General features: G+C 35.5%; 1 protein-coding gene across 3 annotated transcripts in view; it reads right to left on the bottom strand.

Moving 5' to 3' along the window:
* Nucleotides 1–18,519, bottom strand: part of ORC5 (origin recognition complex subunit 5) — a 71,217-nt gene that overhangs the window by 32,673 nt on the left and 20,025 nt on the right. For 2 of the 3 annotated variants that reach the window (XM_070469600.1, XM_020906663.2), the window contains exons 6-11: nt 14,737–14,867; nt 12,328–12,376; nt 12,150–12,240; nt 9,150–9,202; nt 7,165–7,277; nt 5,436–5,483 (exon numbers count right to left, since the gene is read on the bottom strand). In XM_070469600.1, the coding sequence (XP_070325701.1) occupies nt 5,436–5,483; nt 7,165–7,277; nt 9,150–9,202; nt 12,150–12,240; nt 12,328–12,376; nt 14,737–14,867 (485 nt within the window). The remainder of the gene's footprint in view (nt 1–5,435; nt 5,484–7,164; nt 7,278–9,149; nt 9,203–12,149; nt 12,241–12,327; nt 12,377–14,736; nt 14,868–18,519) is intronic. The other variant, XM_070469590.1, reaches the window with a different exon arrangement.

Genomic DNA, 18,519 nt, shown 5'->3' with positions numbered 1-18,519 from the left:
TGTAAGAATTTAAGTACTCTATATGAGCAAGGGCAAATAAATGGGAAGCTTTATTTACATGCATGGTTAACCATTTCTTTAAAAGAATAAGTAAAAAAAAAAAACCTACTCAGAATTACAAAAAAGTAATTTATACCAGCTACTGATATCTAAAAGATAGTTTAGAAATCATTTTCCAGGTCTTAAAGTTTATATTCTTTTCTTGTTAAATACTTCAAACATTTAGAAAATATACCAGTGTACCCACCACCCAATTTCAACCACATCCAAATATTATGCAATTTGTACAAAAAAAGCATTCGATCATGCTACAAACTGAAGACCCCTGCACCCCTTCCTTATCTCATTCTCCCTTCCCTCTTGAGAAGGAACTGTTCTCCAGAATTTGCTATTTTTATCATTTTCATGACAATTTTAAAACTACTACTATATATGTGGGCTTCCCTGGTGGCTCAGTGGCAAAGAATCTGCCTGCCAATGCAGATGAGGGTCCAAACCATGGGTCAGGAAGAGTCCCTGGAGAAGAAAATGGCAACCCACTCTAGTATTCCTTTTTTTTTTTTTTTTCAGTTTATTCAATTGGAGGGTAATTACTTTACAATATAATGATAGTTTTTGCCACACATCAATACGAATTGGAAAAAGGTACACATGTGTCCCCTCCATCCTGAACCCCTTTCCTACCTCCCTCCCCACCCTGTCCACGTCACAGAGCACCAGCTTTAGGTGCCAATGAGGGTCAGAGTTTGTCACTACAGAACTACCCAGCCTATCCTGATCAATGTAAAGCACATTCAAATATTGACTTTGATATGATCAAACTGCAGGATTTATAGGCTCTTATTTTTCCACACCATCACCCAACACTTGGAGTGGTAAAGACTCTTTTTTAGTTTTGCTAATATTAAGAATATAAAATAATATCCCAGTGTTGCTTAAAGTTGCAATTCTTGGGACTTCCTTGGTGGTCCACTGGTTAAGAACCCGTCTGCCAATGCAGGGGGTACGGGTTCGATCCCTGGTCAGGGAACATGTCTCATGCCACAGGGTAACTAAGCCCTTGTGCCTCAACTACTTAAGCCTGGGCACCCTAGAGCCTATGTTCCACAACAAGAGAAGCCACTGCAATGATAAACCCATGCACTGCAGCTATAAAGTGGCTCCTGCTCACTGAGATTACAGAAATCACACACGCAGCAAAGAAGACCTATTGCAGCCAAAAATAAGTAAGTAAATAAATAATAAATTGTATATTTAAAAGTTGCATTTCTTTCATTAGTCAATGAGGGTGGTAACTGTGTCATGTTTATAAGACACTTCAAGTTCCTTTTTGTATCACTTACCCATTTATTTACTGGACCTTTGCCTTTTTCTCATTTGTTTGTATGAGTCTTTAAAAATCCAAGATAATAATCATTTGTCAATTGTATGAGTGCTAGAATAGTATGTCAAACATCACAGTAGGTTTTGGATTCAGAAAGCCCAGGAACTGGATGCTGGTGCTAACGATATTAACTATATAATCTCAGGCAAGTTACTAAATTTCTCTTTAATATTCAACTTAATCATCTAGAAAATGAGGATAATGATAGTAAATACATTCATTAACTCATTTTGAGAATTAAGTAAGATCATACACAGAGTCTACAGTGTTTGGCTTACGGTGCTCAACAACTTTTATTATTATTATCATTATATACTTATTTACATTTTTTCTTTTCCACACAAATGCCTCGAAAACAGATGTTTTATTTACCTTTTTCATCCCTAGCACTTGGGATTGTTAGTTTAAAAAATGAATGGATGAAAGGATAATGAATGAAATTATGTTAGAGGGAAGAAAGAAAAAAATAAAGGTAAAAGTTGAGCTATCTAAATGGAACTGGTGTCCCTGTCCTCATTAACACAGAAGTGACTTGAAAATAGTAAAAATTATCAAATTCCTGAAGTGTTGGGAGTAAAGTAGGAGGCAATTCAAGCTGAGAATCACACTGCAAAATGCCACCAATACTTTTCTAATTTTCACTTATTTTATGATTAGAAAACACATTCCCACACATTTCCAATTTAAAATTAAAGTGTTCCAGTGCCCTTTAGGGAATATGACATTTATCTTCTTCACAGAACTGATTTTGGGTTCTATAAACACAAATTGGCTTCCCACCTAGAGAAAGTCTAAGTGTGAGAAATACCTCACCACAGATTCACCATAGCTCATTAGAGAATGAAGATCTGTACAAAGAGAAGAAACAGGTGAAAAACAAAACCAAATAAAATAAATGTTTGAGGAAGATAAAATGGAATCAAAACTGGTATCAAGTCAAATTAAGAAAAATAGAGCCTGGAACATAAACCTGGAGTTACAGATATTTATACCAGAAAACTAAAACTAGGAGCAATGAAAAGAAGTTTAATTGAGGGGAACAGAACTATGAATGAGGAAAGGAAAAATGTTGCTTTTCCATATAAACTAACTGGCAAATAACCTGGTATCACATACATGCATTAGTTGAATTGAAAAGTAAAATCTTAGAAAAATGAGTACATCTTAAAAAAATGAAGGTACAGAGAAAAATACAAGTGAAGAAACACAACAGATTTAAAACAACTGTTAATGATAATTATTTGTATGGTTTGCTTTTTTTTTTAAGATTAAATCAAATCTCCTTTAAATAAGGAAATAGAATTGAGCATCATATGGTTTGCTTTTAATGTTTGATCCCTTGATTAAATTGAAAGCTTCATGAGAGCAGAGACAATGGTTCTTTCGTTCTCCACTTTGTCTATAGCCTCTGGCAGAATGCTTAGCATAAAGTAAGCATTCAATAAAATTTCCAGAGGAGAGGCAACAAAAATACAAAGGAACTACTAAGTGTATACAGATTTCAGTAAATTAGTTCAGATTTTAACATGACATGAACCAAAGACAAGAGGCTACTTCAAAAATCAAATCTATAAGAATATCGAACTATCATTCACCTAGAACTAAACGCACCTTCACAATGTCTTCGCTTATACAGTTCCCTCCCCATCAAGTCTATCTTCCTAGACTTGTACAAATCCATTCATTTCACAAGGATGGTCTAAAGTGCAAGCTCTTTCACAGTTCTCTCTGATCAGCATTCATGTATCTCTCTCCTCAACACTCTTAAATAATTTTCTGTCTAAAGAGTAAGGCCTAAAATCTCTTAGCTCTACTTTCATTCTTTGATTTTCTTCATTCATTCATTCATCCAATTTATTCATTTGTGCAATAAACACGCACCAATTACCACCAAGTACTGAGATACAGAGAATAAGATGAGCTTTCTTCCCTTAACTGCCGAGTGAGGAAATTCTTCCACAATCTGGCCTCAACTGACTTTTCTCTCAAACTCACCATATACTACAGCCAACTGTATTTCATTATGTCATTTATAAATCCTATACTTTCTCACCTGTACTTCTTGGTATTTCTTCAGTCAGAGTATCATCTCTGTCCATCTCTGATTATCTAATCCTCACCATTCTTGAGTGCCCACTCAAAATGCAAGCCCTACTACAAATCCTTCCCTCACTACCTCAGCCAGAAGTACTCCCTTCTCCTAATAATCCTTTATGACCCAAAGCATCTACACGCATAAGAAAGAGGGTACAGAATCAATGATCTCCCTATAGCAGAGAGGTCTCAGTGAAAGGGCGAATTAGAAAAGTCTTTGCATGCCAAGCAAATGGATTTGATAAGGAAATTTGCCTGCCAAACTCTAGCTCTGTGTGAATGGAGGAGAAAAGTCTTTCTTGAGACTTTTAACTAGAAGCCAGAGATAATTCTGATGTGGAGGCAGAATTCACAGTATCTTTGTGGTCTGAAAGCACCCAGGCATAGAACTAAATTTAAAATGATCCCAAGTTATTGGTGTTTCTAAGTGCTTGCATAGAAGCAGACGTAAAACTTGCCTAAAGGAACACACCTCAGGCCTCAAGAATGCCAACATTTAGATTAAGCCAACAACCAAAACTAATAAAATACTCAGGAAGCAGGACATTATGTGCACAGGTCAGCAAAAATAGAAAATGTAGAATTAGACTGACACTGATACTTTAGAGTCTCAGCAAGACATGCTAGAGAGAATGGAAACTTGTGTGTGTTTGTGCATGCTCCGTCATGTCTGACTCTCTGTGACCTCATGACTGTAGCACACCAGACGCCTTTGTCCATGGGATTTTCCAGGTAAGGTTACTAGAGTGGGTTGCCATCTCCTATTCCAGGAGAGAATGGAGGAGAGGCAATATTTGAAAAGTTAATGACTAAGACTTTACCAGAATTAAAAAGGCATCATTATTCCAAATAGGAAGCAAATTAATGCCAAGTAAAAAGAAATTCAATCCCAGATATATCACAGTGAGACTCAAAGAACACTAAAGCAAAAGGAAAAGAGAACCTGAAAGCACCCAGAGAAAACAAGAACAACACAGGAATAACAGATTCACAGCAAGTGCTTTTTTTTTTTTTAGCAGGAGCAGCAAAGACAGTAAAACAATGTCTGCAATTCAGAAGTGTAAGCTAAGTAAAACGGTTTTTAACAATAAGAGAAACAAAACTCAGCTTCTATAGTGCTGTCTATAGTTCAAACTCCTCTAGTTTCTGTCAAGAAGAGTCACAGAGAGATCTGAACAGACTAAATGCTCCTTTCACCAATTTCAATCTTGCCCTGCAACCATACCTCCAAAGGGGCATATTGCTTCTAATTCCTAAGCATTGTCCAGATTCCTCAGGTCAAATCAGCTTGTTTGGGGCATTACGTTTCAATTTTCCCTGATCTGTTTATGTGTGTGTATTAGTTGCTCAGTAGTGTCCAACTCTTTGTGACTCCATGGACTATGCTAGCTAAGCTCCTCTGTCCATGGAATTTTCCAGGCAAGAAGATTGCAGTGGATTGCCATTTTCTCCTCGAGAGGATTTTCCCAACCCATGGGTCGAAACCTGGTCTCCTGCATTGCAGGCAGATTCTTTACCATCTGAGCAACCCGGGAAGCCCCTGATCTGCTTCGTCACCTGTACATATATCTACCAGCCAACTTCAAATTTTATAGATCTCTGATCTGCTTAGACCTTCTTAGTTTTACCTTTTTAACTTCTTCAACGCCATATCTGTGGGTATTTCAAAGGGGACAAGAGGAATACATGCTATATTTAACTGAAAATTCCAGTGTGAACTTTTTCATCTATTAACTCACTAAGAAAAAAATTTTGTCAACTCACTTTTATCTCTAGAACCAGCTCACCTGAATTGTGCCTCCCCAATCACCATATTCTACATAATAAAATACTATTACATTATGATGGTGCCATATCAATACAAGTAACTTCTGATAGTCAAATGGCTAATAAATTATGCATTTACCTACTTTTAATAATATCCTAAATTCATAAATTTTTTCATTAGAGAAATTACCTTTTCATGTTTCTTTAAAAAACTGGTTTTCTTGATTTTCCCATGATGCTGCAATTAAGATAAATAATTTTTAAGATAAAAGATAGGACTCCATAAAACAGAAAGCACAATTTGTTTAAAACATGGTACAAACAATACTAATTTATGTATCTTGGGCTTTATTATTTTATTCTATTTATTGCCTAAAATATCACCTTAAAATATCAACATATTATAGACTTTTAAAACCACATTTTGATCGTGTACAAGATTACCTTTGCATGTAAAGAGGTTTTAAAAGTGATACTTCCTAAAGAACTTATATTGATTTATTACAGCACATTTATTTCTATAAAAGTAAGACTTACAAAGATTAATGAGTTTTCATTCATTCTATAAGGTAAGTGGTCAATTTACATAAAATTGACAGCATTTAGTTAAGCACTTGGATTTAAGAGTGGAGAAAAAAAATAGATGGCAGTCCTTGCCCTCTTTACAAGAAAGACTAGTGGTAGAGACAGGCAAAAAGGAAATAGATACAAATGTATTACAATACATTTAATAAGTCAAATTGCATAGTTTTTCAAAAAGAAAACAATTCTAAAATGAGATTTCTTTCCAATTAATATACATGCAAAGACTCCTGAATGTTCCAGATAACAGTGTATGGAGCATATGATACTATAATAGGAACTTTAGAATAATAAAGGAGTTACCACCCTTTAAATTATTCCCATCTCTCTTATTTTTAACAAAACCTATTTATTCTTTTTTAAATGTATAATTATTACTGAACTCCTCTGTGAAAATTACCTAGCTCACCCACTTAGGTTGTTATCTTAAAGTGAGAAATAAAGAATAAATGATTCAAGGGGGGAAAAAAATGAATAGGTGGAATTCAAGCATTCAGAGATTGGAGAGGAAGGAATTCTAGATGGAGAAATCAATGTAAAAAAAGATTGGAGAGTTAGACGGAAAAGCAGCCAATATCTGGAAAGAAAAGTTCAATTTGACTGAATTTTTTATTAATTAGCTTGTAACTGTACATGCCTAGGATGTGCAGCAAAATGTATCTGGTTGCAAGGATATTTTTCACCCAGCTGACATAATTAATTGGCAAAAGAGAGCAAGTGATTATATGGGGAAGAACAGCTAAGTTCATTATGGAAAAAAAGAGTTGGTCTTTCCTTAGGTGGAAGGTGACTGAAGAAATGGCTCATGCATTCCAAAGAAACTCTGTTTAGAAGTTTGTTAAGTGTGAAGAATGCTCTGTTGATGGATAAAGTTCTGAAGGCCTGTGGATTTTATTACCTATATTCATTTCAGGAAAAGACGTGTCTGTTTTTTGCTGTCATTTTCAGATTAATTTGTCTTTCAGAATTCAGCAACCAACGCCACCTCCTCCATGAAGCCTTCTTTCCTCAACACTTCTTGCAAGTTGTTTATCATATCAATCTTACTAGACACTAATACATCTTTTTTAGCTCATTTGCTCCATCACGTCTCCACCCCAAAAGTGGCATTCATTCATTAATATCCTAAAGAAAGTTCTCAGTTAACATTGTTGATTGGCAAAGGTGAAGTGAGAAACAAAGGATAAATGATTAAAGAAACACAAAATCTTTAAAGAATGAACCCTAAGGATACCAATCTCTTATTCTAATCTCTGTCCCTTATAAATTTATAGGAGTTGAGGAATTTCAAAATATTCCCTATTTCTTCAAAAATAAAGTGAAAAAAAAATGATTACCTTAAGGAAAAACCTCTTGTCAGTTCTTGCTGGATTATAAGAAGCGAGGTATGCAGCAATTAGGATAAATTTAGAGTAGTACGGAAGTTCCACATGAGTATATGCTGAAAGACCTATACAACAAAATACTTTTATGAAGTATTTAACAGGTTACCATTAGATTTTAAGTATCATATCTTTTCTCACTTATGTATTGACTTCCATATGGTATCCTGTAGTCAAAAGATTTTTAAGTGTCCTGACCTTAAAATGCCATGATAATGATGGTGGTAGGGGCAAATATTAATGATATGTTTTATTCATTCAGTTATGTGTTATAATGATATGCTCTGCTTACGGTTACATGAAGTCTAAATCCTATCCATCCTGCCCTTCAAAGCTACACTCCACTAAACGTTCCCTGATGTTCCCCTACCACACCAAAACAGAAAATTTACCTCTACTGTGAATTCTCACTTCATATATATTATGGTCCATGTAACTTTATATAAAGAATTAATTAAACATAAGTTATATTTCTTACTAAGCTTCAGTGTTTACTGAGGGAGATAAGTTTAATGTTTTTTTGTATCCTTACAGTACCTTATACAAAAGAATGAATGGATAAATAAAACAGCAGTCAGTCAAGCAGCAATGATTTTTAGGGGAAGGGAAAATGGAATCTGATATTTGCTGAATATCTAGCATGTGGAAGACACTGTGCTAGGTGCTTTACTTAAGCATCTTTGAATATCTGCAGTAATTTAATGGTAGGTATTCTTTCTATTTTAGATGAAGACACTGAGTTGGTCCCAAGGTCACATAGGCAGTAGAGCAGACAAATTACTGCAGATTTTTAACTCCTGCATCTATTTCTTTCATTACAGCACACAACTGAAAATCATTTGTAGAGTATCTCAAGCATTTAAAAACCAAAACAGAATCTCAGTATCACCTCATTCCATACCACATTCCCCACCACCGGCTACTGACGCAAAATATTTTGGATAGTTTTTTTTGTTGCTGTTGTTTCTAAATAAAAGTAAAGTTGACCCTTAAATAATGGAGGCTATTTGTGACATCCCACTCTTATACAGTAGAAAATCTGCATATAACTTCGACTCCCCCAAAACTTAACTAATGGCCTATTGCTGAATGGAAGCCTTAATGATAATGTCAACAGTCCGTTAACATATATTTTGTATATGTATACCTATATGTATTTTATGTATTCATAACATACTTAACTTTTCCTTAATTTCTTTTTGATATCTGTAGGCTATGCAGTTTTCCAAATTGCTGAATATCTCCAAAAAATTTACAATATATTTACTGAAAAAAATCTGTGTTATAAGTAGACCTCTGCAGTTCAAATATATGTTGTTCAAGGATCAGCTGTAATTCTACTGGGATAAACCCAAGGTAATGGTTTCTTTAAAGGAAACAAAAGCACAAAGCTTTCAAAATATAACCAAATGAAATGTAATCCTCAAACTAAATTAACATAATATTGAATTTTATTCCATAAAACTCAAGGAATACATATACACTGAGATAAAATGTATACAATTGATTGGTTAAATATAACCATTTAAAGAAATATAAACTGCTTGGTTTTCATATGATATAATCCAACATGTAAAAAATAGAAAACTGGTATTCAAACTTCATTTCCTCCCATTATATTGCAGTACTGCTTAAAAGAAAATCAGTAATTAGAATATCATGGTAGCTTAAATCATTATTTAAAATATCATGGTAGCCTGTGGGAATTCCCTGGTGGTCCAGTAGTTAGGACTAAGTGCTTTCACGCCAGGGACCACGTTTGGTCCCTGGTTGGGGAACTAAGATACTGTGATACAGCAAATAAATAAATAAATAATGGTAGCTTGTAAACTGTCTTTTATAACACTACTAATGCTCTTTAGTGTAAACTTTAGTATCTTGATTACGAGTAATCATCGAAGAAGTGTCTCTGGTAACTGTCTCAACACTTTCTTTGATACCTTTCAGTTGTCCTGGATCTGTGTCATCTTTCTGTAGCTTTTCCCATTGCGAACTGGAAAAAAAAATGGAAGGGTAATAATGGATTGAAAATATATAAAATCAATATACTATACTTAAAGCCCTAGAAAAACAAAATTTTGTTTTGATTTGACAAAATACATTAATTACCTTATAAACAAGACAAATAATATACACATGATGGTACCGCTACAAAATCACTTAGTGTACATTAGAACAATATAAAATTACATATCAATAACCCAGATGTTAATTTTTTCAAAAACCTCTTTTTTCTGATCACAATTATACAGTTATCAAAAAGCACCAACTGATACTGTTGATTTAATTTAGCAAAAATTGTTATTATACATGTGTGAATGACAGGTAGCAAGGAAAATAGTTGAGTCATTTACAGGAAAGTAGTTTCAAATGGACCAGGAGATATCACCAGGCTTAGAATGTCATTTCTCTATTACACTGTTGGGAGAGCCTCACTGGCCCTTTATGTCACAGTATGATAAAAAAGGAACTACAAGCATTAATATGTGCTATTATTATAAAGGTAAACAGCTGGAACAAAAATGCAAACTGCCCTAAATACCAATTTTGTTTTCAAAAAGACACAGAAAATAATCACATAAGAGATTCTGCAAACTAATCAAGGATAATCAAACATATGTTTCCTATCAATAAACACAAATGGGTACACCTCAATAAAGAACAATATTTTCAGAGTGCCTCAGTAAAGCAGGAGATCAAATTAGCAATGCTGATTTCTATGATCTATATTTAAACATACTATAGGTTACATATTAATTGCATATATAGTGATATATGTATATACAGACATACTTGTGAAAGATGATGAGAAAAATTAGAAATTACCTATGTGATTAGGAAAGAAGTGAAAGGCATAATAGGGTGTGAGACTTCTGTAATTTTATTTTAATAATTTTAAGTTCTGAACTATTCTGATGTCACCTTTTACCTATACAGCAAACCATGAGTTTATTCTACTTTGCTTTTTCTCTTTCTCTTCTCTTCCCATATTTCAACCTTGTAATTGTGTTATTCCCATCCTGTCAGAGAATATGATTATATACACAGTATTCTTCTACCCTTGTTCCCATCTTTCAGTTTTGACCTATAATTAATCAAATGTAGTGCCCATCAATCCTTTTGCTAAAGCTTCCCTAGGCATCTCCATTGCACTGATTTTTCAGAATGTGCTTATCAATATAGCGTTCCCTGAGTTCTTACACATTTAACACTGTTTATCTGTAGCCACGATACCTGAATGACAGGTTGGCTGGATATAAATTTCCTTGGCTTATACTTCTTCTCTCCTCAAGTTTCTTGAAAATGTTCCTCACTTATTGTTTTGCTTTATTACAGATTCACCTTCCTTGGTAAGCAGCTTACCTTTTTGCCTTAATCTCACCCACTCCACTTCATTCTTTACAACCAAGCAGACAGGAGATATCATGTCCTTCCAAATCACCCTCAAAAACAGTCATTTCCCGAAACTGCTTTGTTAATTCTTGTCTCCATACTCTTGAAACATTTCCTTTTGATTCTCCAATAGCCAATGCTCAGACCTCACTTGTTCTCAGTATTTTCTCACTTAGAGTTGGACTCTCTTTCCAGAGGTGATACATCTGCATTTCAGGACACATGTCAACCCCGTGCCCTGCCCCCACTGTCCTCTCCTCTCTTCCCTACAGTCATTGCTTAGCTTTTCACTTCAGCCCCAGAGCTGGCTCTGCTGGCTTTGACTGTTTATTTCACTATTTACATATAACTTAAAACTCGTAGTTAACTCTGTAGCATGGGCATGCATGCCTAGTCAGTCAGGTCCGACTCTTTGCAACCCGATGGATTATAGCCCACCGAGCTCCACTGTCCATGGGATTATCCTGGCAAGAATTCTGGAGTGGACTGACATTTCCTGCTCCAGGGACAGAATCTGCACCTCCCGGGGCCCCGGCACTGGCAGACGGACCCTTCAGCACAGAGCCAGCAGAGCAGACTTCTAGGGGAGGGCGGCTTCATCTGCTCTCCTTCGTGGTCTCTGTGGGGAGGACTGGACTCAGGTGGCCGCCGCCACCCTGTGCAAAACTGGAAGCCCTGAAGAGTCACTTCAACAACCACCCAAAGTTTTCTACCTTTGAAAGATCAGATCACAAGCTTTTCTATTCTGTGACTTCCAAAAACTTTCATCAAATGACTTTTTATTATTAAAAAAAGGATTAAATATCTTTGGAATGTTTCTGTTTATTCAGAAACTATTAATATTAAAATCTTCTAATTGGCTAATTAAATCAAACACAAAGTAGTTATAGATTAAGGTATTCATAAAAGAAAAATGATAAAATTGATTAGCAAGTGAAAAAAGACAAAAGTGTTGATGTTTTTAAATCTATGTTGCTTTGCAATGTAGACTAAACCTAACATCCATAAGGCTTTCTTATTTGTATCACAAATCACTTTCACATGTATTACTGAAATCTTCTAAGGATTGTTAGAAGAGGGATCTGAAGTCTAGAGGTTTTAGTAAGTTGTTAATACCTCAAAAGGTAGAAAATAGTTAAGCTGGAAATCAAAACCATTGTTCTTCTCACGATACTATGTCTGCGCAATCATGTCTCCTGAGTCGTTTCATTACTATGAACAGACAAACATAGATTTATGACTTGATTTATGCACTTCAATACTCAATTTTTCATTATGCCATTCAAATATCTAACATAACTAAAAACAAAGCTGAAACTGATTTTCCTGTAGCTTTCCAGATTTTAAAAAATTAACAATTATAAGAAATATGCCTTGTGTAACATTACTGACTAAAAATTGTTTCTCTTTCCCAAAATAGTAAGAAATGATTCAAAATTCACAAGAACTTTTTCCCAACGTGAAGTAGATAAGAAAACATGTGGACACATTAGCGAATATTCTAAACAAAGATACAGAAACAACATATATAACAAATAAAAAATTACCTTGATATTTCTCTGAGATAAACAGTCTGCATGGCTTTCTTCAAATGAGGTTCAATGTTTCTCCAGAGCTTGCGAGTATCACGTTCACCTGCTACCCCAAAGAAGAGAAAATTTCAATAATTTAGATCCTACAGAAATTTTTTTAAAAGAAAAATTATTACAGTAAAATTATAGTTACCTTCTCCTTTAACCACAGGTTCACAATATTTAGGAAAATTAAGTACTGCCTATAAACAAAAAGAGAAAAAAAATTTACCACAATTAGAAATTATTTTTCAAGTAAAATTTTTGTTAGGATTCAAGCAAATTTACTTCAATATAATTGCCCAAATAAAATGTTATCATAGTTTATTACAACAATAAAAACCATAATTATCAATAACAACAGTAATACAACATGTAAAATATTCCTTAATTGGCTAAATCCCACCTAATATATTGACTTCTAGATATAAAGTAACATAACAATCCCCAGGAGAAGGCAATGGCAAGCCTGGAAATTCCCATGGACAGAAGAGCCTGGTAGGCTGCAATCCATGGGGTCGCTAAGAGTCGGACACAACTGAGCGACTTCACTTTTACTTTTCACTTTCCTGCACTGGAGAAGGAAATGGCAACCCACTCCAGTGTTCTTGCCTGGATAATCCCAGGGACGGGGGAGCCTGGTGGGCTGCCATCCATGGGGTCGCACATAGTCGGACACGACTGAAGCGACTTAGCAGCAGCAGCAACAATCCCCAAAGCAGATTTGAAAGTACACACATATAAAAGATGCTTAAAAAGAATATTTTGCAGATGATTTATCAAATTCTCAAGAAATGTGCCACTTACAAACTTTGAAACAAAAGTATCCATTCAAAGGAAACTGGAAAATATGTTTATTATCCTACATTCTACATATGCAGAAAAATAAGGACACTATACTGTTTTTTCTCCAATACTGAAAGATCTTATATTTATTAGTATCACTAGTAGTAATAAAGACTTAAACCACACTTCAAGTTTCAAGTTTTTGAATATAATGTAACAATAACAAGAAAAAAAGTTGTAATCTCGTCCCTCAATAAAATCATTCCTCAGTGAAACCCAAAGGACTTTATAAAAACCATATTTAGATTTATAAAAACCATATTTAGATTTAACACTTTCTTTTCCTACAAATAGTTTCTCCAAATAATTCTTCCTTCTTGTACTTTATAATAACCTACTTTGAAAAGACTGCTAGCACTGATACCCAAAGGATTCAAGGACATCAGAGTTAAGGAAAGGTAACAAGTTATTTCGCAGGAAGGACAGAGGAGAGTGCTCACTCCCGACTCCACCTCGCGCAGGAACTGCACACTGACCCTCGCGCCGCCCCCCGCCCCGTAAGCCCCTTTGTTGTCATCTCCCTCTGTCGCCAGGAATGTCAGACATTCAGCTTCTGGAGAGGTGTTAGTGATGAGCTTGAGCGAGAACAGTTTGTCTCTGCTTTGTTGCCTACTTAGAAGACACTTGGCAAATCTACATCTAAATCAGAAGAGGCCTACAATTTAAAAGTTCCAAAAATATACTAAATGTGAACACAATTTCTCCTATATTCTATCTCAAATACACACTGAAGCCCTCTAAGCAATATTTTTCAGAGCAAAGAAAAGAGCATAGCAAAGAAAATATATCAAGAGAAACTGTTCCTTCGAAAGTTCCATTTTCTAACCTTAAGATATTTTACCATCTTGTTACATGGAGATAAGATCTTAAGTATTAATAAAAGATTCTAAGAAACCAGATATTCTTGCCTTCTCCCTCTTGGATCCACACAACCAAAGAAGAAAGATCAAAATTAAGTTAAATACGAAAATTAAATACATTTTCCAAACTGCCTATGAAGTATAAACAGCTATTCTAATGTTTAAAAAAATGTTAGGTAACCTTTTATATAAATTCAAAGTAATCCTTTATATAAAGATTGCTAACTCAAGGTTAGTGGCTAACGAAAGACCTAAGTAAACCTTCTGACCATATTCAAGTGCATCTAGATTTCAGACCACTATCAATACATGTGCTGTGCTTAGCTGCTCAGTCATGTCCTATTCTTTGCGACCCCAAGGGCTGCAGCCCGCCAGGGTCCTGTGTCCATGGGGATTCTCCACGCAAGAATACTGGAGTGGGTTGCCATGCCCTCCTCCAGGAGATCTTCCCAACCCAGGGATCATACCCAGGTCTCCTGCACTGCAGGTGGATTCTTTACTGACTTAGCTACCAGAGAAGCCCTGGTAATATCAATACATATTAATACAAAAACCTGAAAAACAATTGTTAAAAAAAATTAGATTTATAGTTTTCACACCTCCTCTCTGTTAGTCTTCATTGTAATTTTAATAAAAATTATCTGTGATTAGAGAAAGAGAAAGGAGGAAATCAAAAACACACTCCTAAGGATATATGAAAGCAAACAACTAAAGATGACTGAAAGGTTTCAGATAAGGTCAAAACTTGTACTAACCTACAGATTTCTATTTGTAGAATAAATTTTTAGCTTCTAGCCTATCTCACACCTTTTCTACATAAAAGATGTACATTTTATTTAAGCAAAATGAGAACTCACCAGATGCCGGAGCTCTTTCAAATCTCGACAGACAGTGTAGAAAACTCCAAGAAGAATGTTAATGTAGGCAGCATAGAAATCAGCTGAATACTCTGGAGGATGATCATGAGATAGGATCTTCTGCAGGTTCCCTGTTCACGGGACATAAATGAACAGAATGACTGACCTAGCACCCTAGTCGTATCTTCTAGCATTTTATAATACAGGTTTAAACAATAAACACGGAGGTTCAGCAATTATCAGGAATAATAAAACAGTTATAAGATTAAAATGTAAAAGTAATACAAGTTTTGAAACTGAGGTAAAAGAATCATGAATCTAATGCTCTAAAAAAATTACTAAATTTTACCTGACATATATACTAAGAAATGACAACTAAAGAAAAGTTTACCTGACATATATACTAAGAAATGACATCTAAAGAATATCACAAGAACCTTATAATAAGCAAAGCAACATCAAGAGCAAAAAAAAATATGGGCTTCAGTTATTTTTCCAATTACATAAATCAGCGAAGTAAAAACAAAGGGTACTATATAAATCACCACCAAATTGAAAAATGCTCTTCATTTTTTTGCAAAATGAAAACAATTCAAGAAGTTTTTCATGAAAATCTTCATCTTTACTTTGTCATTCCCTTTTTTATAAAATGGGTTTTCTTCCTACAACTTTGTTATCTTTATTTCTCTTTTATCTTACTCTTATACAGTATCACATGTTTAGAATCCTAAGTGAAAGTGAAACTTGCTCAGTCATGTCCAACTCTTCCTGATTCCATGGACAGTCCATGGAATTCTTCAGGCCAGAATACTGGAGTGGGAACCTTTTCCAGGGGATCTTCCCAATGAGGGATCGAGCCCAGGTGGCCCACATTGCAGGCAGATTCTTTACCAGCTGAGCCACAAGGGAAGCCCAAGAATACTGCAGTGGGTAGCCCGTCCCTTTTCCAGCAAATCTTCCTGACCCAGGAACCGAGCTGGGGTCTCCAGCATTGCAGGCGGATTCTTTACCAACTGAACTATCAGGGAAGCCTTTATAATCCTAAACTTATATTTTATTCTGTTAGAAATGTAGTATTGTAGAAGCACAGTTAAAACTAAAAAGAAACCATCTATTATTCAAAATTTCCCAGTTTATAGCACCTGAATCAGTCAGTCATTCCTTATTGCAATTCCCTCTGACTTCTTGATACAATGGTCTCTTTAGACTTCTCAGTTAAGAGCTCTTTGACCAAGACTAGTACTGTAAACCTAGTTCCACAGGGTTCAAGGCTATCACAATACTTTCAAGTGAAAATTCTTATGGAATGCTCTGATCGTCAATTTCATTTTTTCTTAAGAATCCTTCTGAGTATTTTTACTTTGCCATTTACCATCAGACCTTGACTTTAACTGTTCTCTTATTCCTCACAGTCAGTCAGGTACATAACAATATATGTGGTCTATCAATAGGTGCTAATATACAGAAATTCAGAAATAGTTATATTAAATAGCATCTGCTAAACAGGGCAGTTGGCCAAAAGAAAATGCCAAAAACCAAATAAACAAAGTCCCCCTTCCCAAAATATCATTTTAAAGCCTATTCTCATGTCTAGAATGTTATTCTGAAGGAATTCTAAATAGAGATTGTTACTAGACCTGCAATTTTATATCCCAACCACTGGAAAAAAACATACAAAGTCCAAAATTTGACTTTGGAGCCTATGGATTTTTATACCTAATAGCAATTTTAAATTTAATGTTACCAAGTTTTTAAAACATAAATATTTGATACACTAAAAACTTGTAAAAAGTGCCTTAAAACTTGGAGATAAAGGTACTTATATATAAAAGCTGACAGATAACTGGACTGATGGAAGAAAGAGGGACTTCTGCTTCCAGTCATGAGGGAGTATTTCCAGTTCAGAAATACTCTTCTATAGATAAACAACTAAAAACTGGTAAAATATAGAAAACAACTATTTTCAGACATCAGGTAGCCAAGAACTCTAATACAAGAAAAGGGAAATGAGGTGAGTCTTACCATCAGCCAGGCTTTCTAATTAGAGGAACCTTTACAATAGTGGTACAGTAGAGCTGCAAAAGGAGCCCATTAATCTTAGTGAGTTGAGACAGAAGTGGGAGTAGAGAAAGCTAAGGGTACTAGAATACACAGGGTAAAGTTCATGAGAGAAGGACACTATGCAGAGAAGGAGCCCCAGAAATCTACATTAAGGGTTGCCCTTGATTCTTAGCTGAATGCCAACATTTACATGCATAGACAGAGTAAAAGCCCAGAACAAGAAGCAAGAAAAACTTCTGGGGAAAAAAACAATTATTGGAAAGCTGTAAGTCAAACAATTTCCAGAGTTCGGACAGGGAATCTGTTCATTTTTCCACCAGTAAGAATAGAGAAACTATACTAAATATATGGAGCATTCAGCAGAGAACCCAAAAGGACTTAGAAATATCTTAGAAGTGGAACTAAAATTAGCCCTGAACCCTCTCTCCAGAAGAGCTTAAAAATAACTTCAAGAGGGTCAAACATATCTTCAAGTGATTTAAATGCTTAACAGAAAAAAGTCCAACATGCAGGAACAAAAAACTTAATATCATTCAATCAAAAATTACTAAGCACATGACAAAGTATAATGGATATCCATAACAGAGAAAAATCAGTCAATAGAAACACCACTGCAATGAAAGAGGTAATTGAATTAGTACACAAGGACATTAAAACAACTATTAAAAAACATGCTCATATGCTCAAGAAAATAAAGAAAAACAAAGCATAATGAGATCTATAAAGAAAAATTCCACTGGATTCAGTAGTCACTCAGTCGTGTCCAACTCTTTGCGATGCCATGGACTGCAGCACACCAGGTCTCCCTGTCCGCCACCAACTCCAGAGTTCACTCAAACTCATGTCCAAGTCAGTGGAGTCTGTGATGCCATCCAACCATCTCATCATCTGTCGTCCCCTTCTCCCATCTTCAATGTTCCCCAGCATCAGGATCTTTGCAAATGAGTCAGGTCTTCGCATCAGGTGGCCAAAGTATTGAAGTTTCAGCTTCAGTATCAGTTCTTCCAATGAACATTCAGGACTGATTTCCTTTAGGATGGACTGGTTGGATCTCCTTGCAGTCCAAGGGACTCTCAAGAGTCTTCTCCAACACCACAGTTCAAAAGCATCAATTCTTCGGCACTCAGCTTTCTTTATGGCCCAACTCTCACATCCATACATGACTACTGGAAAAACCATAGCTTTGACTAGGTGGACTTTTGTTGGCAAAGTAATGTCTCTGCTTTTTAATATGCTGTCTAGGTTGATCACAGCTTTTCTTCCAAGGAGCAAGCATCTTTTAATTTCATGGCTGCGGTCACCATCTGCAGTGATTCTGGAGCCCAAAAAAATAGTCTCTCACTATTTCCATTGTTTCCCCATCTATCTGCCATGAAGTGATGAGACCGGATGCCAGGATCTTAGTTTTTTGAATGTTGAGTTTTAAGCCAACTTTTCCACTCTCCTCTTTCACTTTCATCAAGAGGCTCTTTAGTTCTTCACTTTCTGCCATAAGAGTGGTGTCATCTGCCTATCTGTGGTTATTGATATTTCTCCTGGCAATCTTGATTCCAGCCTGTGCTTCATCCAGCCCGGCATCCTGCATGATGTACTCTGCATATAAGTTAAATAAGCAGGGTGACAATATACAGCCTTGATGTACTCCTTTCCTAATTTTGAACCAGTCTGTTATTCCATGTCTGGTTCTAACTGTTGCTTCTTGACCTGCACACAGATTTCTCA

Source organism: Odocoileus virginianus, chromosome 1 (genome assembly GCF_023699985.2).
Source record: "Odocoileus virginianus isolate 20LAN1187 ecotype Illinois chromosome 1, Ovbor_1.2, whole genome shotgun sequence".
Taxonomy (NCBI): domain Eukaryota; kingdom Metazoa; phylum Chordata; class Mammalia; order Artiodactyla; family Cervidae; genus Odocoileus; species Odocoileus virginianus.
This window is presented reverse-complemented; position numbering and strand designations above follow the sequence as displayed.